This window comes from Branchiostoma lanceolatum, chromosome 12 (assembly GCF_035083965.1).
Source record: "Branchiostoma lanceolatum isolate klBraLanc5 chromosome 12, klBraLanc5.hap2, whole genome shotgun sequence".
NCBI lineage: Eukaryota > Metazoa > Chordata > Leptocardii > Amphioxiformes > Branchiostomatidae > Branchiostoma > Branchiostoma lanceolatum.
Window position 1 is genome coordinate 1,397,219 of NC_089733.1, and position 25,404 is coordinate 1,422,622.

At 40.1% G+C, this 25,404-nt stretch overlaps 2 protein-coding genes across 3 annotated transcripts in view; one reads left to right on the forward strand and one right to left on the reverse strand.

Annotated features, from left to right (window-relative positions):
• Positions 1 to 3,137, reverse strand: part of LOC136446211 (uncharacterized) — a 42,909-nt gene extending 39,772 nt beyond the window's left edge. The window contains exon 1 of the mRNA XM_066444526.1: positions 3,113 to 3,137. The gene's annotated coding sequence lies outside the window, so the exon portion shown is untranslated. The remainder of the gene's footprint in view (positions 1 to 3,112) is intronic.
• Positions 1 to 24,916, forward strand: part of LOC136446206 (NGFI-A-binding protein 1-like) — a 37,120-nt gene extending 12,204 nt beyond the window's left edge. The window contains exons 3-9 of one of the 2 annotated variants that reach the window (XM_066444520.1): positions 6,294 to 6,427; positions 7,639 to 7,834; positions 15,873 to 15,992; positions 16,584 to 16,669; positions 20,548 to 20,654; positions 21,937 to 22,077; positions 22,342 to 24,916. In XM_066444520.1, coding sequence (XP_066300617.1) covers positions 6,294 to 6,427; positions 7,639 to 7,834; positions 15,873 to 15,992; positions 16,584 to 16,669; positions 20,548 to 20,654; positions 21,937 to 22,077; positions 22,342 to 22,481 — 924 coding nt within the window. In that variant the 3' untranslated portion in view covers positions 22,482 to 24,916. The remainder of the gene's footprint in view (positions 1 to 6,293; positions 6,428 to 7,638; positions 7,835 to 15,872; positions 15,993 to 16,583; positions 16,670 to 20,547; positions 20,655 to 21,936; positions 22,078 to 22,341) is intronic. The other variant, XM_066444521.1, reaches the window with a different exon arrangement.
• Positions 24,917 to 25,404: the final 488 nt, after the last annotated feature.

The following is a 25,404-nucleotide window of genomic DNA, read 5'->3' on the forward strand; positions in this document are numbered from 1 at the left end:
ATTTAGGCTATAAAAATAACGTTAGTTCACATTAAACCGCAGGGTAATATAAAGTCAGGATTTTTTTTGAATGGTGAATCTTCTCTCCCGGAAAAATGTTAGCACTAGCCCGAGTGCACATTCATTCTGAGAGCGACGGACATCATCATCATCAGTTGACGTGCTTTTGCTACGACGGGGTTATACCACCCTTTTTTAAGGGGTGACATACCCTTTCGTTGTGCGACGGACGGTAGTTTTAAAGGCATCCAGAGCATTTTATGAGGCTTGAAACTTGAATTAAAAAACTCCAATTTCTAGTCATTCCTACACATAGTAAGTTTCAATAAGACTATACCATTACATATCGAAATTGAATGAGCAAAGATACGATGTCGCTGTGTGATGAGAACTGTATAGAAAATCCAAGCCCTAATAGACTGGTCCTGACTGTCCATCACAATTAGCGGTTTGACCAATGAGAGGGTGACTGCATGTCCGTCAAATATTTGTATTTTTATGTTTTGATTTTGCATTTCTACGTTTTGACGGAGGTGGGCGGGGCTTTGATATCTACAGTATTTACAGTAGGCGTGTGAAACTAAAAGTGCACAATGTAGATTGTTTTTGTGCCGTTTTTGCGCGCCTGTTTTTGTGCCGTTTTTGCGCGCCTTTGATAAGAAATCCGAACGCAAATGTGGTAAACAGTGGTATTAATTGTCAGATTACAGCAACTAAAATATTTCCACTTTTCAAGTCTCATAAAATGCTCTGGGTGCCTTCAAATTTCAATATTGTGGTATCAGCATGACTAGAGAGAATATATAACATCAGGGCTCAAATAGTGGGTGCATGTGCACCTGTGTGCACCCAAAATTGAAGCTGTGCACCTAATTTTTGACTGTGGGTGCACCAGTGCACCTAGATATTTTTGTACTCTATAGTATAGGGTAACGGTTCTTTTGTACACTAGCATACAGAATATTCTTGAAGATATGTAAGTATCAGAAAAAGCAATATAACCTTTTGTTGTACTTTATATGATGTATTGCTTGGTTGAAATTTGAAATCTTGATAGAATTACAGATTGAAGTTCTTAAGAGAGGCAGTAGCATCAAACTGCTGACATTCAACTTCGTTTTATGTAATGCACCCAGATTTTTTTTTTCTGTGCACCTAATTTTTTGGGCTGGGTGCACAAGTGCACCTATTTCCCCCAAAAAATTTCGAGCCCTGAACATAAACTACGCACAAAAAGTTCGGAAACTTAACTTTGGTCGATAATATTTCTGTTATTTTTTTACCGATTTCAATGTATTACATATCATTTAAAAGCTTATTTGATTTCCTTTCCCATGATACCAAACTTATTGTGATTGCGAGTTCATGAAACGAGCATCAGGCCTGCTAAAGAGAGTGGGTCGAAGAAATAAAGTGCCCAGATTACCTTACTATAGTCAAACATGCTATTCCGTACATATTCTTCTGTTGATATTGACTTCTGTACGAGGGTATTGTAAAAACTCAACAAGAATAAACAAGACATATTCATGAAAGCTAAGTTTATTCTTTATCAAAACCAACAATCTGTGTCTTAGTAACGGGTTAGCAAGGAGTCTTAGTAACGGGTGGCCCAGCCACGTGCTGTCACTTCAGCACGGCACAGACTCTACACCTGCATGCTGGAGATGGTCGGCGATGATCTCTGCCCGCTGTGGGCGGGCGTTATCATCTTGCAGCAAGGCATTCGGCCCCATATTATGGAGGAAAGGGATGGCCACCGGATCAAGTATTGTGTCACGATATCTTTCTGCATTGAGGGTTCCTGGTACAAGTCTTGTCTTTCCCCTGGAGGTTATGCCTCCCCATACCCCAATGTTTGTTGTGAAACAATAACAAAAAATAACACCTGTGGATGACGATACCGTTGCAGGACGCAGGTGTTTATGTGGTGTAAACAATTGGATCTTCGATGTGCTAAAAATAACCTTGGATGTTCTGTGTGCTAGAAATAACCTTGGATGGTCTGTGTTCTAAAAATAACCTTAGAATCTGAGGAAACATTATATATTGAATCATCATCCGCGCCCATACCTATAGGATGTCACAGCGCACGTATGACACCAACAGGGAATTTTGGGCACTTTTTCTCCGTGACCCACTCACGTTATTAGTCCTGGTACTTGTTCCGTGGGTTTTCAATCACAATAAGTTTGGTATCATAGAACAGGGAATCACACAAGCTTTATAATGATCTACATGTATAATGCATCAAAATCGGTAAAAAAACAACGGAGATATGATCAACCAAAGTTAAGTTTCCGAACTTTTTGTGCGTAGTTTATATAGCATAAGTGACAAAGGCAACCTATGATATTGACAGAATAACAGGAAAAAAAGATGGTTCATTGTTCTGCCAGATTGGTTTCAATTAACTCTAATCAGAAAAATCATGGTTTTAGGTGAACTAACGTCAGCCAGTATTTCTTTTTTTCAAGCCCATAGCAGAAATAGAATCAATCAACTAATAAGCTAAAAGAACAACCATTGAACCATATTATACTTACCTGTGCAATGTTTACATGTGTACATAAATAAATGTTTCTCAGTGGATATTGAAAACATGTGTCACTTATTGCTCGTGGTCAATTGTATAGCAACAACCTGACCATAGTGGTCAGTTTTGACCAGTCCTTTGAGTGACTGCTATTCAGGTTTGACTGTACACCCAAAAGCAGTGTTCTTTGTGTGATCCTCTGTGAACTGAAACAGTTTGCATCACCCAGGCACAAAATATTTTTTGCGTTCATGATGACAATTCCCTGAACCGTTTTAGACTACCTTGGGAGGAGGTTCAGAATAAACGGAAACAAAAAACTAATCCGATTTATCCTGCGGAAACAGTCCGAACCATTTTGATTTTTGCATCATGAACCGAGCAAAGCAAAATCCTGCATTACTTTTTATGCACCAGGGCATTTTTCTGGCACAGCCTACATCCTGGGTTATTAATGGCTGATCCCTTGACACAAACCACTAATGTACCCAGGAGGGATGAAGACTCCCACTGAAGGGACTAACTTGTCAGCTGTCTGCATCAAAGTCTGAAGCAAGGCCTTATGGGACATTCCACCTTTGCTCTCCTCCCCGGGGCACCTGACTACGTAATAGTTAGGCCATGGCCTCGGCCTTTCTATGCGAAAATAGGGAAGCTCCTCCCACAAGGGGCTTCCTAGACTCCCGAGGCGAAGCCCCGAGTGGGGGAGCTTCACTATTTTCGCATAGAAAGGCCGAGGCCATGGCCTAACTGTTTTAGAACATGGCCACATCCCCGAAGATTCTCTTTCTATCAATATGAATCAAAGATATTGTTTTCAGCACATCATACTAACAAAAGGGAAAAAAAGTATTATTGAAGCAGAATGACCTGTAAACAAGCTTCGTACATGTCCTATCTGTTTTCAGAACCTGGCCACTACCACGAAGTTTCTCTTTTACAATTCATCCCCGTGGTCTCAAAATATTACATACAGATTTTGAACTGGGATTTTTTAACTGTGAGTTACTAAAATGTTCCTTTTCTTTTTATTGGAGTACTGGAACTGTTTGAGTTGAGAGTATTATGTGTGTTCTTTAAAAAAATCTAAAAACTGTGATTCTGATTCCCAGTTTCCCAACTGTTTATAAACTTGACTTTCCATTTCATTGTAACGATTGCTTAACTTGAATTTGTGCCTGTTAGTCTTTAAAGATTTGATTCACTTTGATACTTTAAATTTGTTCTTGTGTGGCTGTAAGATAACGATGTCCTTATGTGAATCAAATAATGAACCCTCCCTACCCCCTTGGCAGTTAGCTGACACTGTGACCCAGGTCTCATGTGGGCAGGCCTGAGCAGTGATGCAGAAAAAGTGTGGTACTAACAACAAAAGTGTGGTACTAAGTCATTTGCATAATATGCAAATGACTTAGAACCACACTTTTTTGTATGCAAATGACTTAGTACCACACTTTTTTGTTAGTACCACACTTTTTCTGCACTATTGAGATATAGTCACAGTAATTGAAGGGCTCTCATTGGCTGAGGGGTAGTGGCCATGTTCTAAAGCCTTCAAAGGTAGTCCCAGGTCTGCTCTCCTCCCCAGGGCACCTTGCAACAGGCTTCAAGTAGGCCAAAAGGGCAATCCATCTTGGAGAATCTGGAAGGATGGGTCTGCCTGACTTCCCTGAGGAAAGGACAGGGCTGTGAGAATTGGCTGGGTCAGCCATTTTGTTGAATGTTTCACATCTACCCACTCTGCAATGTACATGTATGATGAACTGAAGATATAATGATCTGGAAAATAGTTATGTGTGACCACGACAGTAGGAGAGGGGTTGTACAGTTTTTCACATTCTCCTTTGGCTCTTTTCGTCTCAGGAGACGGTACGAGGGATGATCAATAAGTCCTCGGCCTCACCCAGAAATAAGGTGCACAACTCAAATTTTGGGGCATAATCATGTAGTATGACATCTTTTAGCAATATCTACCAAATTTCAAATTATTGTGGTCAATACTTTTTAGTCGACGTCCATTTGAAAACTAGTAGGCAAGTGACGAGAAAAACAAGGGTGCACTGTGATCAGAGCGGTGTGGGTCGAGTTCCTCATGCCATGAATCAGCATAAAATCTTCGAAGACATTGTGAAAATGTTTGGTCACTATGTTGATGATTCCCTAGTTTTATTTCAACTAAAAATAAGTGGATCATCTGGCTTTCAGCAGAGCAAGTCGGCCAGCACACCCCAAGTCACAGCTCAACTGTCCATATTTCTATCCTTCTGCCTCACCTAATGTTACTGGATGTTGCCTGCAAAGTAATGATCTCAATGATTTGAATTTTGGTAAACACTCAGAAAAGAATATACTTTAAAACTGTTCCCCAAAATTTGAGTTGTGCACCTTACTTCTGGGTGAGGCCGAGGACTTATTGATCACCCCTCGTAGACAGTATCGGTGGGTTACTCAGCTACAGTCAGTCACTCTGGGTAGTCCTGGCTTGGCAGTGCCTCTTATGGCTCATGAGGCCTATTCTGGCACGGCAAACTCTACCGCAGAATGTACAGTATTCACATTCTAGTTAACATAAATTTCATATTCTTCCTGGCCAGGTAGCAATCAATGGCTAGAGGAAGAACAGTTCTAGAAGCTGAACAGGGATGGATCCCAGATTCGCTCACACTAAAAAAGTTTAATCGGATTAAACGTATTATAGAATTGATCCGATTGCAATTGATTTTTGCAGTGTGAACGCTCCCGATCGCGATTGATTTTCCCTGGATCAGATTATCCCGGAGGTAGTTTGGGGGAGGATTAATCCAATCCTATCGAATATCGAGTGTGAACACAGACCACGATTGATTCGACAGGGATTTCGGCTGGTTCCGAATGTTGTCCCAACAATCGCTTCGATCATGCTCCCAGATTGTCCTGTCTATACTACCACTCTTGCTGCGTTCGTTACCTGTACTACAGCTAGGCCAATATACAAAAGCCAGTTTGTAGTTCACGCTTTCTCGCAATCAAAAATAAAGGCTTTGACTTGACTTGATAGCCCGCCGATTGTGTTCACTTCCACGGCTACAGAACATTCTCCAGAGATACAAAATCATCAAAAATTGGACTCCCGCCATTTTGTAGCAAAGCGATGCCAAATCTTTAACCTCAACCTATGTATGACCTTTGACGAGCGTCACATTCTGTGAAATGCAGTGTGCTTCAATCGGACTCGAATCACGGCGTACTTTAATCCACTTGGCGAAGAGCAGTGTGAATAGTTTTCGGATTAATTCTATCGGGACAAATGTTTAATCCGATCCATTTTTTTGAGTGTGAATGGGGTCTAAGTCTGGATAATCTGCATCTTAACTTCTACTAAGTAGGTTATGTTTTACCTGTAGGTACTGTTGGTAAGTGGGTTTGTAAAGAAACTATAGTACATCCTGGATGTTGGAAGCTGGAAATGGATTTTGCTGAGTATTGATGACATGGTTGATTTCCTGCACACTGCAAGGTTGGGGCCTTGGAGGAACAAATTTGTATTAAAGCCTGCAACATGCACTTCATCATGAAAATGCTAGAGGGCTTTTAGTGCAAAGCTTGCAGTTTTTCATGGGGTTCAGGAAGAAATCATGGCACAGTCTGATTATGTACTGATTATAATCAAAATGTGCCAAATTGTACTATCAGTTATACTATTAAAGACTGTTATGACATACAAAATGCCTGTGTTTTGTATGATTAAAGTAAAGGACACAACAAATCTTGTTTTCAGATCATGGTGAACGAGGCAGCGTTTGCCCTGTGCATGTGCGACCGCATGTTGCTGTGTCGGAGAGAGGAGCTCTTCCCATTGGCTCGGCAGGTTGTACGAGAAAGTGGCTACAAGTTCAAGCATGGGAAATCTCGGTAAGTGTCTTCGAATGTTGGCCAAGAAAGCCTGGCAATTGTGGATGCTGCTTTGTCTTTATATGAAGGCAGCCCATACCAGGCAAGTCACCAGCTAGCTAAAACGTATGGCTACTACATGCAGTATTTGCGCAGTAGGCCAAAAGCATTCAAGAACAGTTCATTGAAATTAATTGCAAGATGGTCGTTAGTTACTCGTTACTGTATATTTCGTGGTGTCCACACACAAAAAATAAGCGCATTTTGATTTCTTTACTTTTCATTCCTTTATTCCGTCTTTAAGTTATTTAGATCTAGTAGCTTTCTTAAAATCTTTCCTGCTAATATGTCCTACATAATGTCCGACATTGATAGCCCGCCTCAGTGAAAGACAGAAAAGCGGCGGAGATAAAGGAGAGAGTGAGTGAGTGAGTGAGTGAGTGAGTGAGTGAGTGAGTGAGTGAGTGTCCTACGTAAACACTGTTGTCACATTTTTAATTGGACCAATTATGCTGTCAGCAAAAAATTTTGTGATGCATTCTCTGTGCTCAGTCACTAAATTTTAAGGTAGTGTGCCTAAGTACAGGTACCTGAACTATTTGACAAATATTGATAATAACCTTTATTGTACATTCATGCCCTATCGGGCTAATTACAGAAATTTGTGAAACTTTTGCACAACCTGAGTTGGTCCCGTGCGTAATGCAAAATCATAGGGTAAATGCTTCTGCAGAAAAAATCAGAAATTTGCATGATACTTGTTGGTCCATACGCTGCTTTTGGATATGTTTTAAAATTCAATTTTGGATGTGGGTGATTATGAAAAAGGTCCATTTTTTTGGTGGAGGTGTTTTGTGGTCCAGGTCCAGTATGAATATGGAAAAGTCCAATATGAATATGGGTGTCTTGAAGAGCCCATCCTTGCACAAGGTGTCAAATTGGAAAAGATTCATTTCTGACTGGTCTTACTTTATTATTAGTTTAGTTTTTGGCAACTGTTATTTTGGAATGTTCCATTTTTTCTACAGAAGGGAAATGGGTGATATATGATGTATTTGCTCTCCCAAATGTTGCCTTTCTAGTTTGCTTTTATATCTTCAGCTGAAGCTTTTGTTACTCTATTTTGTGTCCTCAACTCAAGTAACAACCCTTTTCCTTTGTTTTGTTTTCCTCTTCACACTGACAGCGTGGTTTTCTCACTATGTCCCATTCTTTTCCTTTCTTGCATTAAGAGCATCAAGTTCTGCATCCAAAGATGTTGAATGCTATTCCAGGGCTAAGGAGGTTTCCCGGCAAGCAGACATGACAGGGACGTCGCAACCTCCATGCAAGCGGGTCAAGGTCGAACAAGAGGCATCCAATGTTAAACCCGACAACAGCGAACACACTCGAACAGTACAAGCAGAACTCTCCAAAATTAAGAGACAGGTACTTTGTCTGGTCAGACTATTGTTCTGTCCATGATATCATTCCATATACATGTAACGTTATAACCTCCATGCACATTACTCCGCCGGGTTTCATAAATCCACCACTTTAAAAAACAGTGGATTTGAGAGTGGAATTATGTACCCTGGTGGAATTATGTTTTAACTTAGTAGTTACATGTACAGAAGTATCTGTAGAATTATTTGTTCTGATACCGCAAGTACATATGAGGATAACCAATGGGAGGTCCTCAGGCACAAACTGTTCCTGTGGAAGGCATTGTCAAAGTTGTGCTCTAAGCTTTACAAGTTGCCAACAAAGAAATAATTTTTTATTTTATTTTAATTTTATCAAATTGCAACAGGCAATACTAGACATCCGAGGCAGCAATAGCTGATATTGGGCATCTAACACATAGCAAGTACAACAAGATTGGCAACATAAAAAGATGTTGCCATGGCGACGGTGGTCTCTGTTAACGTTTTCGTTTTTAGCCCACATGCAAATAAGGACCTCGCATAAATCATATCAGCCGATCACCTTCTCTACCAAAACAACACAAGTTGTCCCCCCAAAAAATGTATGAAAATCTTGTTTACACAAAAAAAGATATCGTACCATTTCCTCATAAATTATGTAAATGAGGCCCTCTATGCAAGATTTGTGTGTAATAGTGGCCACATTTGCTTAACTTCCAAATGGTAAAAAATGAAATCCCCATCATTTACCACTATGGATTTATAGTATTTTGTCATTAATTATGCAAATTAAGTATCAATTTGCATAATTGATATCTATCAATATTTATCTCTTTCTCAGTTACATATGTCATGTGTTTGAGAGTCCTATAATAGAATTCAGCTGATCTATTAACTGTCCTCATTAATTATGCAAATCAGATATTGATTTGCATAATTTGCATATGATTATGTAAATCATTACTTGAGCTATCTACACACCAAAAATTATGATGATCTGTCATCCCCTTCTTGCGTTATTCTCTTTCAAAGATTGAGTCAAAATCATCTCCTGCAGGTCCAAAAAAAGCTGCTAGGGGGTCCAAATCTACAGGACATATTTTCCTAACAAAGAGTTATCCACCACTTAAAAATCATGACTATAGCATGTTCAGAAGACGAGATTTGAATAGTGAAAGTTCCCCTGCAGTACCATAGAAAGTCACTAGGGGCCCAAAATCCAATCATTACAAAGTCTCCCAAAGACCTACCAACCTACAAAATATGAAGACAATACATCCAGGCATTCTTGAGTTATCGTCCCATGGACTTTCACATTCCTGTACAATTCCTAGAATTCTTGCAATCTGCACACAATATAGTAGAAATTTGGCTCGCCCCTGAGGCGTCGCCAAAAACAATGTTGTTATATTATGCATTTATACAAACATAAGTTCCCAATGTACACAATGATAATAATGACAATGACAATGATCTTTATTTTGCACGTTCATGCCCATATGGGCTAAATGCAGTACAGTAGATTCAATATCACATGAAAAGTATTCAGTGTAGTGAATCGTTACATGAAGTTTTCTTAAACAGTGATATAAACAAAACAACTAAATATATGCTATACTATATCTATCCATTACACAATAATCAAACATATAATGCTGTTGAATCTATTGTTGACATGCCTCTTCCCTCTTCTTAAAACAAGTGTGTATGCGTTGATGAAGGTTAGACATCCAGGTAATAAGATACGCCAAAAATAATTACTCAAGCAACTGGATAAGATTTTGAAACAGTCAGACGTTTCAGACAGTATCCACTGTCTTTCGTCAGTGACTAACGATAGGACTGAGAACACCAGGTTTTATACCAAAACTCTGAATAGATATGTTAGTGAGGTAAAGACAATTTAGGATGTCTTGAAGTAGTCTTAAAAAGAAGATTAATTCAAGACAAAGTTTATGCCAATAGTTCAATTAGCTACTGTTGTTCTAGTAACAGTAACTAAATGTTGCTTGTCCGGGGGTGGGGGGCAGTGCATTATCCCAGGTGCCTGAAAGTTGAACGCGTAGACCCCCCTTTCCTGTTGAGGGCGGGGTTGTACATCCTCTCATATATTGCTTCTCTAATTCCCCGTTCGAACCAGCGTTCTTCACGATCTAGGATGTATGTGGATTCGAAATTGAATGAGTGTCCCTGGTTGTGTTTTAGATGGTGGTAAATGGCAGAGGAGTAGCGGTTAGCGCTCTTTCTGCAATGTTCCTTGTACCTTTCTTTTAGTGGTCGACTTGTCTCCCCAATGTACATGTTATTGCAGTTCGGTTCATCACATTTCAGTTTGTAGATGACATTGGCTTTGATGCCTTTTTTCAGGCCTGTCTTTTGGATGGACTAGTTTCTGCCTGAGAGTTGAGTGAGGTTTGAAGTTAGTGGCAATGTTGAAGTTTTGGAAGATACGTCTGAGTTTTTCCGATACTCCTTGGACGTAGGGAATGGTAATGTTGACCTTGTTTCTGTTGGTCAATGGTCTGCACTTGAGTGTTTTCTTAGACTGGTCAGAGGGTTTGAGGGCCTTGTTGAAGGTCCAATTTTGGTAGCCACACTTGGCTAAAGCCACACGGAGATGTCTGTGTTCTTCTGTTTTTGCTTCGTCTGAGGTAATGACATTGTCTGCTCGATGGAAGAGAGTTTTAATCACTGCTAGTTTGTGTTCCAAAGGGTGATGGGAATCAAAGGCCAGATATTGATCAGTGTGGGTCGGTTTCCTGTACACTTCGAACTGAAGGTTGCCATCCTTCTCTATGATGGTTTTGGTGTCTAAGAAGGGGAGCATGTTGTTTTGACACGACTCCTGTGTGAACTTGATGTTGTCATCTACCTGGTTGATATGGTCAAAGAAGTCATCAGCTACTCTCTTCTTTAGCCTACACCAAGTGTCGTCTACATAGCGAAACCAGTTTGCTGGGGGAGGGCCATTGAAAGTACTGAGGGCTTTGTTCTCAAACTTCTCCATATACAGGTTCACAACAATGGGCGATACCGGTGATCCCATAGCACAGCCGTGCACTTGCTGGAAAAACTGTTGTTTGTAAGTGAAATAAGTGCACCCTAGGCAGAGGTCTAACAGTTCACATATGTGGTCCACAGAGAGTTTGGTTCTATCTGCAAGTGTGTCGTCGGCCTCCAAGGCTTCCCTAACTACCGATACTGCCTCCTTAGGGGGTATGCAAGTGAAAAGCGAGCACACATCATATGAAGTGATGATTTCATCTTCTGCTACAGTGATGTCTTTGATTTTTTGGACGAAGTCTGCACTATTCTGTACATGGTGTTGAGACTTTCCCACCAACGGTCCCAAGATCTTAGCCAGATGACCTGCTAGGTTATAAGTGACAGATCCTATACCGGATACTATGGGTCGTAGAGGGACACCGGGTTTGTGGATTTTGGGAAGGCCGTAGAATGCTGGGGGTTGTTCTGTATTGGGATTGAGCTTGAAATAGGTGGCCTGGTCCAGAAACTCGTCATCTTTCAATTTCTCGAGAGCTTTATGGATTTCCTTTTTGAACTTGTTTGTGGGGTTCTTTTTCAAGGGCCTGTATGTGTCTTTGTCCGCTAATAGGTCTTGAACTTTTCTGTCATACTGTTCTCTGTCTAAGACTACTGTGCATCTGCCCTTGTCCGCTGGAAGGATCACTATGTCTTGATTAGTGGCCAAATCCTTGAGCGCAGTTTGTTCTTCCCGGGTGATGTTGCTAGAAGGGGGTTTAGAGACTTTCAGAGTGGTGGCTACTTTGGTGCGTAAGGCTTCAGCCTGTTTATATGGTATATGGGCCCGACGAATTGCTGATTCAGTTTCTGTGATAATGTCAATATTGGGGACCTTGTTAGGCGCTACTGCAAAATTTAGTCCTTTGGAAAGTAGGGATTCCTCCGGTTCTGTAAGAGTGTGACTGCTCAGGTTCTTAACCCACCTCTCGTCTGTTCTACTAGGTGTTATGTTTTTGGGTTTAGAACTGCTAGATCTCCAGTTGGGGTCCTTGTCTGCTGAACTAAACATTTCCTTCTGTTCCAAACGTTCAAATTTGTTCTTCTGTCTGACTTTTCCTTTCTCGTGTTGAGAGAGCTGTCCGTGTGTTATGAATTTCTCAGTTTCTGCAAAGGTCTCTTCTGACAGTTGTTCCCTCAGTACTTGTACCAGGTTAGCTTTTTTCGCGTTCAGCCCGTCCAGTTTATAGTTGATCTGTCTTACCCTCTCGTTTAGTAGCTTTCTTTCGGCGTTGAGAATGATTTTGTTGGCGTTAAAGCCTCTGACGGAGGTCTTTAGGCGTAAACTGACAGGAGTGACACTTACCTTGAGGCACCGCAAACTGAAGCGTAGATGGTTCCGGTAGTCCGCAATCTTCCTGCTGGTGTTCTCCAGATCCCTCACTGAGCTTAGGCAAAACTTACCGAATTGACTATAGCATGTGTGTATGCGCATCGGCTTTTTAGCGAATGTCCACAAACGCCCACTCTGGCGAAGTCCGCGCTGCACGAATCTAATTTTTTTTGCTCGGAATATGTTCAGGTTGTGCTCCCATTTATTAATCCTGAGTTTCAAGTCAATCCATCGATCCGAAGTTAAATAAAGCGAACTTGAAGATTCTTACCTGGCTTTTTAGCGAATGCCCAGCAAAAAAGGCTTTTTAGCGAATGCCCAAATATCAGCCATCGGGACACAGGCGCTAAATCTAACACCATAAACATGTTCAACAAGTTGTCCCCTGAATGTGTACTCAGTTTCTGTGCTGTACACGCCTGTAAAGTCACTTTATTTTACGAAATACACGGCGTGGGAATCCACGGCCCTGGACGCAAAAATCCAATATGGCGGCTCATTTGCATATTTGGGACAGGTTACCATCGGCCTCTACCCCGTATACGTGCCGCGAGCCGCGCCGTGTATTTCCTAAATCAAAGTGACTTTACAGGCGTGTACAGCACGGAAACTGAGTACACATTCAGGGGACAACTTGTTGAACATGTTTATGGTGTTAGATTTAGCGCCCGTGTCACGATGGCCGATATTTTGGTTGATATATTGGGCATTCGCTAAAAAGCCATTTTTTACTGGGCATTCGCTAAAAAGCCAGGTAAGAATCTTCAAGTTCGCTTTATTTAACTTTGGATGGATGGATTGACTTGAAACTCAGGATTAATTAATGGGAGCACAGTCTGAACATATTCCGAGTAAAAAAAAATAGATTCGTGCAGCGCGGACTTCGCCAGAGTGGGCGTTTGTGGGCATTCGCTAAAAAGCCTGTCCCGTGTGTATGAATTCACAGAGGTTTTGTTGTATAATGTTGTCAGAGGATGTTATTAAGTATACAAATAATTCATCTTTTACTAACTGTTTAAATCGTGTATTTAAATTCAGGGCACCAATAAGAGAATTACGTATGTCCCTGTATAACGTACACTCTAATACAAAATGACCTTCATTTTCCATACTGTTGAAGTAACAGAGTGTACAAAGTCTGTCGTTCAGAGGAGTCCGGTTGTATCTACCTACTTCAATTTGTAAGGGATGATCACAAATCATGATCACTTAAACCTACATTTGTCTTCACGCAGGCTTCTGATTGATTGTATAAACTTTTTATGATTTCGAAAATTTTACCAGAAATGCCTTTTGATAGAAGTTTGAAGAAGAGACCATGATGCCAAACAGAATCGAAAGCCTTCGATAGATCAACAAAACAAGCAAAGAGGCGTTTACCGGACTGTGAGCGCTTAGAAATCAATGTTTTCAATTTAAAGATATTATCTGCTGTTCTGTTTTTTTTTCTGAATTCAGTCTGGTTAGGTTTTAATATTCCATTTCCTTTTATAAGATTTGATAATCTTTTGCTTAGGATCAAGCTAAATAACTTTCCCAGACAGCTAGAAATTGAAATACCCCGATAATTGTCGGGGTCGTCTTTTCTTCCTGCTTTGTGTATTGGTACAATGTAACTTCTAGACCAGTCTTGAGGGAAGATTCCTGTTTCTAGTACGCTATTGAATAGCTTTGCAAGAGGTCGCAATAAAAGTCTTTTCCCCCCTTGTAACATTTCATTAACTATCATATCCTCCCCGCTAGACTTTTTGGTTTTAAGTGCCTGGATCGCATTACTAATTTCGTATTCCGTGATATGATAATCCAGTGGTCCTTGACTTGTGTTGTCTTTTTGGAGCACATTTAATTTGTCTAGTACTTCTTTTTCAAAATTTGAGACAAAGACCTGTTTCTCTAATCTAGACTTGCTATGAATGGATTTAAAGTGTTCTACCCAATGCATGTACTGTATCTGTTGGTAATTGTCTACTTGGTTTGTTGATTTTTCATTCTTTAGTTTTTTAAGTAAGTTCCAGAATGCTGTTGGGTTGTTTTCCTGTAGTTTTTGTAGTTGCATCAAACAATAATTTTCATGTTCCCTCTTGCGTTTTTGAATTAGTGTATTAAATTCTTTCTTTTTCCTGATATAGTTGCCTCTTATGAAAGGGTTTTTGGGGTTACGCATCAGTAGAAATCTTAAATTCCGTAGCTCATTTCATGCCTCAAAACAAGATTTTTCAAACCAACGTTTGTTTCTTTGGATTGTTTTGGTCTCTTTTTACATTTCACTTGAAATGACATTCTACCCGCCATTACTAATATTTCCTAAAACTCTCTTACTTTTTGGACTACGTCTGTTTTTGCTGTTGCAGTGTTTAGACCAAAAGACGAGAAGTCAAATTTCTGAATGATCTTTGGGCAGCTTAAAGCATCTATAAATTTTCAATAACAATAATAATAAAAAATGTCAAAGAGAGGTCAGAGGTCTTGACTTACAGTAACAGGGGAATTAAAATTTGAAGTAGTTTGGCATGGTAAGTTGACTGGGGTGGATTAGATGGAAGGACCATTGAAACGCTTAGTAGAGGAAGTGTATGTTTCGACTGCCTTAAAAAAGTTTTTTGTTTGTGATAGCCTGGTAACCCCTGCAGTAAGACGGTCACGGACAGCCGTTGTTGTGCGAGCTGGTGGACTGTAGCAGCTAGGACGTCCCTGGCTATTGTAGAGCGGACACTGTAGCAGATAGTAGGCGACAGTCTCGGAGGACGCACCGCAGGAACACAACTTGTCTTTAATCTTCATTAGATGCAGGGTAGAATGTAAAGGGCTCCATTCTTAGCCTGGCAGCGAGGATGTTGTAGTGCCTAGGACCTAGACGTCTGTACGCTTGATGCTGCCTGGAGGACAGGAGGTAGTCTTTGCACATTCTCTTGAAGTTGTTTAAGGGCAAGGCCTCTTTCAGTCTCTGTGGAAGTTGATTCCAGAGGGTTGATGCATGAGGGATGAAGCTGGACCTGTACACCTTGGTTCTGCAGCGAGGAACGTGCAGGTGTGTTGTGTTGCAGAGCTGAAGTCTAGTTGACCTCTGTTCACCTCTTGTGGAGGGGATGAGCGACTGGAGGTGTGCTGGTACGAGGCCATTTGTGAACAAAGAAATAGATTAACACAAAAGATTAGCTTTGCTAGATTACATTAGTGGCATCAGTGGCCTTGGGGTTATGACAGTTGACTCAGAAGTTAGACATCCTGGGTTCAAATTCAACCTAACTCAGTTGAAAATGGGTGCCCAGCTTTGGTTGAGGGGAAGAGAAGCCATGCCCCGTGTGCATTAATTAAAAGGACCCATCACACTTTTGATAAAAGTAGGGGCCCATCACGGCGTGTGAGTTGGCTGCAGTTGGGAGGGGGCCCAGCAGATAGCATCAAACAAAAAACAGTGGAAGTCAATGACTGCCCGCCTCAGAGTGTGCACAGAAATGCAGTGATGATGATCCCGGTGTGTGTGGATCAAATCTATCAGTCCGGTCTCTCCGTTTGTGCTTAATGTGCAAAACTGGTGAGTTGCACCTTGAGGCAATTAACTGGTTATGCAACAGAAGTAAATAAACTGTACTGGTAGCAAATACAGAACAGACTCTCCGTCCCTTTGCTGTACAATTTCTACATGTTCATTCCTACTGTAAGCTGGTTTCCTCTACTTTGTTAGGAAAGAATGACGGAGATCTCGGAGACGCTGAAGGACAAGCGTGACAAGTTAGAGGTGTGTAAGGAGAGGATACAGAATGCCAAAGACTCAGACAACTATCCATGTGTGGCAGACCTGCAGGTGAAAACACCACTATTTATCACATTTTATCTATCGATGCCCACAATACCATTCTGAAAGAAGTAGATTACTCAAAGTAATCTTCAAACTTTTCCCAACCCTTTCACATAGCAATGATCAATAAAAAACTATTCGAATTCAGTTTCAGTTTCTTATTGCTTAATTCATCCAACCCATTTATCTAGTAGACCAAACATTGGACAGTTCATTTCCCATTGAATGCAGAAAAGGATTCAAACCCTTAAAATAGCTTAACAATTAGTTTGTTATTCTCTGAAAGTTTTACAGATAAAAGTTCTGACCACATGATATAACAGGTGACCGACAAAAAGTATTTCAAGCCCTGACATGGAAGTCATTTTTACCTCAGTCTAAATCTTTGATTGGAATGACGAATCCAAGCCAAAGTAAAAAGTGTTTGGCTGGGTCAGCATACATGTACATATATAACGTTAACAATGCCTTGATCTTGAGGTCTTGAGGTGACCAAGCCAAACATAAAAAAACGCATTTGAAAAAAAGGTTTTTGAATGGTTTTTGTGTCAAGTGACTAATCATGTCGAACTGTCCACGCACCCCCTTCTTCATCAGATGGAACTTGAACAGCTGACCAATGAGCAGCTGGCTCTCATGACAGAACAGGCTGATCTAATCAGGCAACAGAAGAGATCTGACAAGTAAGTTAACCTGATTGACATTATTCATGTTCGCAGGTACCCTGTTTCCAGTGACTAATGGTCATACCAATTTTTATCCGGAAACTTACATGTGGCGAAATATGACTCTAGAGATAAATAAAGGCATTGCTATCATTTTATCTGTTAAAGACTTTAGATCTTGATATGTGACATCAGGGCTGTCTCCGGGACACACAATTTTCACCCCGTCCATTCAAAAAATCTAAAATTCATGATATGACATTGATAAAAAGGCATATCTGTAAGATTGAAATGACAGAAAAATGTTTAAAGCTAGAGACAGCCCTGTGTGACAGTGTGGAGAAAAAGGCTAATTATCTCCATGAAAAATGGAGATATTGTTTTGGGTGTGTCTGTGTGTGTGTGTGTTTGTCTATGATGATGATTCACTGTGTTCTGCGGCTCAGAGGTTGAGGAAACAGCCTCTGGCTGCATTCAGTCTTTCTTCATTTCTTTCCACTGTGCCTTCTTTCCTGCGAGCTGCCGTAGCTCTCGTAGTTTCTTTGCTGTTTGTCTATGTTAAGGAATTTTGTAGTCAGCATAACTCAAGAACCTCTGGATGGATTATGATGATACTTGGTATCAGCGTTCCCACCAGCCCGGGTTAATGAGTCCGTCCACCAAAATATAATACTACCGGTAGTATGGGTAGGCGGTCGCAATCTAGGGGGGTCCGGGAAATTTTTGATCTTCAAGCCTTCAGAAACGCAATCTCCTGCATTTTGAGAGAGAAATCATGCGGTTGAGAGTGGTTGTCGGCGGTCCCTTTTACCGCCACCATTGATATTATCGGTAGCGGTGCTAACGAGAATGACCCAAAAATTTGCTTTTCAAAATGCAGGAAATCGGTAGATAATATGTTGTCACGTTGTAGTTTACTTCTCACACGCTGTTTTACTTCTATATTCGTGTTTTGAGGTACGTGGATACCGACCAAGTTTGAGAATAAAATGGAAAATACTATTGAAGTCTTTGATAAAACCTAGCCTGGGTGCCATCCTATTTCTACCGGGCCCCGATAGAAATAGGATGGCACCCAGGCTAGATAAAACCGGCCATCAGTTTTCATTTTATGTTCGATCGTTTGTTCTCGACTGGAGAGTTCGTTTTCATGTCACTAACACCGGGAGTTCTCGTGAACGTTACTAACAGGGAAAGGTAAGTAAACATGAACTTACAAGTAATTTTCACAAGCAGACCGTAGTTTATTAACAAACATTACCTTAGTAACGTTATCAAGTACGAAACTAGTTGATTATCGGACGATAAAGTATAGAATCTATTTGTCGGTCAAAGAAGCATATTCGGTAAATTACTGTCACAAAAGTCCACATGACATCAAGGCCGGTTCAATGTAGGGTCGATCCTAGAAAATCAATGATCATCCAGCTGCAGTGGCAAAATCGTAGCTGCAAGGCAAACAGTACTACAGGCGACAGCCATGGAAAAGAAAGTTGTGTCTCAAACCGAAAAGCCGCGCGTGCTTCGGCTCCCAGTGACGAGTCTCCGTGCTTCCTTCATCCTGTACGTACTATTCTTTTTTTCCTACATGTACGTAAAACTATGCTCATACTCGTGCAGTCGTACTGCGAGCCAAAGATCAGGTCTTTGCGTCAACTTTCCAAGAGCAAATTGAACGAAATCGCGACACAACTTTGGACAAGATGGCTGCAGCCGGTGTGTTCACCGCATTCAACCATAAAAGAGGGAAATCACGATCACAGTGATAGATGCTATGATATATCTCCATATAAAATCGATGATATTTCTCTATATAAAATTGTATTAGTTTCTGGGACATTATCAATTTTTCATGTATCGATGTGCTTGCTTTGTTACGTTGTGATGCTGTCATCCTTCGGGCGTTTCATGTTTCGCGCCAACCTTTCGCTGAGCTTGTCCCAGTTCAAGATATAACCCGCTTATTAGCCTAGTAAAATACTTAGAGCCTCGAATATCCGTACAACTGTCATTCAAAAAAGTACAATGAGGGCAACAACACGATATTTAGAGGCGCTCCTTGTTCGAGTGAATCTTCTACTGGCCCCGTGGCCGTAGGACCGTCAGACTTCACGGAAGATCTTAGAGATTACGAGGGCGCACTGGGGCCAGGGCCGCCGGGCGTGAGTTTGATGTTTTTAAGGCGTACAGTGCTGGCCCTGGACTGCTAACAATGCGTAACAGAGAACCCTGGAAGTACATCGTAGGCTTCTTTCTTACTAAAAGAGCGGTTGTTTTAAAGGCACCCAGAGCATTTTATGAGGCTTGAAAACTGGAAATATTCTAGTTGCTGTAATCTTTATGAAATTGACATTTAATGCCACTGTTTACCACATTTGCGTGCTAATTTCATATCAAAAGTGCTCAAAAGCGGCACAAAAATAAGCTACACGGCGATCTTTTAGTTTCACGCGCCTAGTGTAAATAGACCGATCCCATAGCCCCGCCCACCTCCGTCAAAACGTAGAAATGCAAAATTAAAACATAAAAATGCAAATATTTGACGGACGTGCAGTCACGCTCTCATTGGTCAAACCGCTAATTGTGATGGACAGTCAGGATGAGTTTATTAGGGCTTAGATTTTCTATCAGTTCTCACCACACAACGACATCGTATCTTTGCTCCTTTGATGTCAATATGTAATGGTATAGTGTTGTTGAAACTTACTATGTGTAGGAATGATTAGAAATTTGAGTTTTTCTAATTCGAGTTTCAAGCCTCATAAAATGCTCTGGGTGCCTTTAAGATTGTAGTTCCACTTGTGACAGAAATAAGCCTCCCTTCAAAATTTTGTTTGGACGCACTCAGCTGGGCTTTTCCCCAAAAAAGTGCGTCCAAAGACGCAGTGAGGTATGCCTGGCGGGAACGCTGCTTGGTATGTTAGTAGGTGTTGAGATGACAATGGTCAAGATCGATTTTGGGGCCTCTGTGACCTTGGTACTGCACCAAAACTTTTGGTATCTTTTGACCTGGACATGCTATCATGTTTTTTTTGTGGCAGAAAGCTTGTGATGTAAGGAAAAAGTGGTGTAGGTTTGGGCCCCCTAGCAGCCTGCTCTGGAACTGCAGGGGCATTTTTGCCAAAATCTTCTAAGGAGAATAACTGAACAAAGGAACGACGGATTTCCATGATATTTAGTATGCAGGTAGCTTAGACACAAATGTACATTATCATCATCATATCGGGCGGGTTGCAAAATGTACATAATGAAGTGCAAATTATGTAAATCAGGACTTAATTTTCATAATTAATGATGAAAATCTATATTTGCAATGTTTTCCATTATAGGACTCAAATAAATGTAACATAGGTAGACAGTTTATGGTGGGTGGAGCATAAACAGGTACCAATAAGTGCAATAATTCTGCTACGTGGTAAATGATTGGACTGCGTACATGTAAATTGATTAAAGATGTGCATGACCGAGCATGGATTATGCAAACTTGGAAGGCATTTGCATAATCAAAATATTTCATTGAGATATGGGATGTTTTACAATTATGTTGCCTTGTCATTTTCTAAGTCACAACCAAGTTTTGCACAGTACTTCATTACCATGAGCTCCATCACTTTTAGTAGCCAACCTTACCCCGCTTTAGTAAAAAGTCTGCCATTGGTGGGAGCTTAGCATTCATGTGCATGCAAAAGCACAAAGGTCTAGGAAAAAAGATGTTCTGTTTCCGATTGCAGTCCTGAAATTGTGTTTCCATCACCCAGATGACAGATTGAAAATATTATGTCCCTTGCCAGCAGTCAACCCCAAAAAGGCTGGAGTCAGTAGATTTTGCTAGTGTCAGTAAGATAACAGGAAACAAAAGGTCTAATCAGCTTGCCTGGTCTCACCTACATGTACAGGTACTACAGAACAAAAGCACGCATGGCGGAACAGAACGGTGATGAAGAATGTAATGACATCACCATTAAACAGGAACCACCGGATGAAGAGGACATCTGTGTCACAGGTAAGGGTACGCTCTCTATCCTCAACCTCTCAAACAGAAATCTCCAAAATAACATCCATAGTATTTATCATAGGGAAAATATGGAGGTTCTGCATGAATTATGCAAATTAGGTATTCATTAGCTTAACGCACATTCCATTGTATTCACCTTTCCTAAAGCTACCTACACATCCAATATGATATCCGTAGCATTTACTGTAAGGGAAAAGAGAAGTTTCTTCATAGATTATGCAAATGAGGTTCTCATTAGTATAACGCACATTCCATTGTATTCACCTTTCATACAGCTACCTTCACCGCTGATATGATTCTGTAGCATTCATTCCGTTATTCTCCTTAGAAGATTTTCACAATAACGCCCCTACAGTTCCAGAGCAAGCTGCTAGGGGGCCCAAACCTACTTTACTTCTTTATTACATCACAAGCTATTAGCCACCTAAAAATCAAGACCATAGCACGTCCAGGTCAAAAAATACAAAAACAGAAGTTCTGCTGCAGTACCAAGGTCACATACCAGGGGGCCCAAAATCGACCTTAAACTATGACTTCACAACACCTGCCCACATACCAAATATCGTAATCCATCAAGAGGCTCTTGAGTTATGCTGACTACAGTAGTGCGGAAACACAGACAGACAAAGAGACAGACACACCCAAAACTATATCTCCATTTTTCATGGAGATGATAATAAGGGAAATATAAGTTTAGTTTCTACATTAATAGAGCTACCACCTGTCTCCACTTGGTTTTTTGACAGAAGAAAGAAGAAGACAAAGAACACGCCAGCAAAATCAATATATTCCCCTATACAGGGTACATGTATATATATGGTCAGTCAGTCTATACAGACTATACAGGGTATAGGGAGGGAAATATGATTATGCAAGAAAACAGTTAATGACTGCTGTCTGAAAGATCAGACCATTTACAATTCTATCCAGTTGCTTGAGTAACTTATCTTGCATACCTGGATGTCTCACCTTCATCGATGTTATAAAGAAATTGCTCTGCTTAACACAGATTTGTGCAAATCTCTTGTAACGTCCCTTCAACTAGACCACAATATCCATGTTTAAAGAAGGACGAAATGTTCACATTATATTGTCATCTAAAAACACAGTATGCTTTAGTTGCCTAACTCAACAAATACATTTAGCATTTAGTGGGTATGAATATGCATTAAAGATCATTGTCATTGTCAACAAAGATGTAGAATTGACAGCAGTGATTTTGCCAGACTGTGACATTGATGGTGTCTGATTTCTCAACTCTTCCCATCAGGAGCAGACTCCTCCCTCATGTCCAGTAGTGGATCGTCCCCAACCAGGGACGTGCCGGAGGTCACACTCACTCACACCAGGACACCCAGGAAAAGTGCTCTTCCAACAAAGAGACTTGTACAGGAAACACTCATGGAAGAAGGTGGGCACTGAAACAGGTTTCTCTGACTTTTGTCATTGTCATTGTTGTGTTGGTGTAATGGTTACGGTGTTCAACACAGAGGTCCTGGGTTCAAATCCCCTGACATGCTACTGATTTAAGGGGTATGGTATGAGGTCATGGAACTCTAGTTACATTTGTAGTTATGAGATACCTTTTTAATGTTTTTGTTTTCTCTTGGATTCTGATTATTTTCTTGTAAACATTAGAACATATCATATGATAAATCCAAATTGTTGTTTTCAGGACTAAGATTGGCACAAGAACATCTTCAGTCGGAGGAAATGACGTCCAACGGCAGAGCGAACTGTGAGCAAGAAGAGAAGGATCGTACCACTGCACACGAGGGGCCCACTCTTCGCAAACTAATCAAGCAAGAGACGTGACATTTATGAAAAGCAATACAGAACAGGCCATAAACTTATGTAATGTTCATAGAAACAAAGGGAAGAAGACTTCAACATTGTGCAAACTTGCGCAGGTTTGAAGACTCAATTGTAGCTTTCAAAGTTTTCTACTGGGTAAGGCAAAAGCAATGAACCATTGATAATGCAGTATTGTAAAGTATTTGTGATTGACCATATTATATCAACTAGATAGTGAAGAAAGATAGTTAATTTAAACCTTTCAGTATAAAAAAAACAATGACTACATGTATTTATCATCAGAGTCTTGCAGGAAGGTTGACTGTTGATGACTATGATGTGCAGAAACTCCGTAACGCCCCCTTTCCACTAGATGGCAATCACTGACGGAACCATTCAGCAACCAAAATTGATTTTTGTGACCCTTGATTTTGTAATTGGAATATGGTGCATGAAGGTATGATTCAAAAGGCAACGCACAAAATGTAAAAAAGTTTATGTCTATGAACTTCGTTCATCAATCTGTCCAATATTTGGTCTCTTGATCAGCTGTAGTAGCCTCTAGTAGAAAGAGGGTGTACATGTAAGTAATCATTTTGATGTTTTGCCGTGGATCACTATGCTCCATAGTGCTTTATAAACCCAATTAATGTTGTTGCATAATGACTGATATATCATGATTTATACAAAACTACAGATTTGTGCCTATAGCTAATGTCAGGAACCATAAATTTGAGACTTTTGGGCATACATGTATGTACAACTAAATCATATTTTAAAAAGTGGGCTATTCTGGATTATGATGACTGTTTGGACTTGTTCAGTGTCTACCCCGTTCCTAAAGTATGTGTTTTTCTTGTCTCCTGATCCAGCTTTCGTGAGAAAATAACATTTAAATCAGACTTACTGATCACTATGTTTTTTTTTATTTCAAGGGAAACAGTTAATTCCACACTTAAATTTGTTTTGCACAATAGTTTGTTGCTTTGCAGCTATAGTTTGAAAATGGCGTTCTCAGGGACCACCACCCCCACAACCTACCTAATGTGATAAAAACTGCTTAGTAATTTCATGACCTTGTTGTTGCAAAATTTAAGGAATTTTCCTTTTATCATCTGTACTTTGCCCATCTTGGAATGCAATTAACAGATTATGCATTATCCTGAATTTTGATTGTCAGGAGGGTACTCAGAAGCGTAGAACTTCTGGATCCTGACGATACGTCTTGGTTTGTGAAAAGTTGACAACTTTGACCAGTCTGATACCCAAGTTTTTTTTTGTACATCCAGATAGGGGACAAGCTATGACAGGATTGAAATTTGATGTGTCATTTTAAGTTTGAAATATGGCATTGACAGTGTCATTATTAACTTATAATCTAACCTTATATTACACATCTTAAACTTTTGACAAACATTTAAGCATCTTGAACTTCTTGGGGTGACGTTCTGATGTACCAATAGAAGTCTTGCGTTGTGTATCTGTATAGCCGATATAACTGCCCTTTGGCATTACTCACCAATTTCTGGTGGTTGGGTATATTATATCGGCCTGTCACACATACATGTAACTCCTTGATATCTAACTCTATAATAGGCAGTGAGGTTGCTCCTACTGTACTAGGTTGCCCATGCCATACTAGGTTGCACCTATTGTGTTAAATGTGGGTCACCTTTCCAACTTCATCCTCTGTTGCTTTTTTGTATCACCTGAAGAAATTATTGAAATTAGGTTTTCAATATTTTAAGAAATACTGTGGAGTTTTCTAATATCTTTATTATTATACACTGATTGTAAATATTTGACTGCCCGGAGTGAAAGGGTATAAAATCACTGTACATATGTTTAAAGTATGTGTAATACAATGTTTGTATCCAGCAGTATTAAATTGTGGGCAGAGGCAATTGACATGTAAATTTCTGAAGTCACCAACCCATTTTATCGTCATGATTGACAATACAATTCTGCAGAAATCCAATTATACTGAATGGCTTCTGCTGTACTTCCATGGTACCTTAGACATTTTTCTTTTGGTTTGGAGTGATTTTTTTTCACCTAGCCTGATCACACTTGCATCCCCCCCACACACAGACTACTTTTCACCAAGTTATTGTGCATTTATGTAGTGTATGTGTACCCATTCTAATGCCTAAATTAGAACTAATTTATATACGATGGCTTTGTAACCATTTTGTAGTAAGCTAAATGATGATTGCTGCAATACTAAGTTAATGTAGCTTGTAGACAGGTATTGGCTTAGAGATTTGTAATATTTTTGTTTAAGATCAAATACTGAAAACAACACCAAAGAGATTTTTGAAAAGGGGTACATTTGTACTGAAAACTGGCATCTGTATTGTTGTGATTTCAGAAAAATTATAGGACACAACTGTGATGAATAAAGCTGTATGTTTCATATGACATTTCAACTGGAAACATATAGTTACAAAGACTCACTGCAAGCCCAAGGAGTAATGTTTTGTGGTCTTCTTTCTTTTACTTCTTCTACAATAAGAAGGAACAAGAGTGTCTCCTATGCCTTGTTTAATTGTAGCACATTAATTATGCAAATAAGATTTTAATTAACATACAATGTAGCCTGTCTATTGAATGTGACCAGCATATGGAAACTATATAACTGTGAAAACAGACAGACCACAAATATTACCTTCCCATGACCATGACAGGAAAGTAAACTCCACTAACACTGGAATGTCAGGAGGGAGGGTACATAGAACCATCAACCAGCTGTTCAGTAACCAAGTGGAGTAATTCAATACAGGCAAGATGCAGCTTGTTTGGTAAACTGCATGACATTTTTTCACAAACTTAACTAGTGGATAGCAGATGGGTGGATTTTATCCAATTTGGGGCATGCAGGTAACTTAAATAGAGACAAAGAAGTAAAGGCAAGGTCATTATAATGTCCTTGGTAAAGGTTATC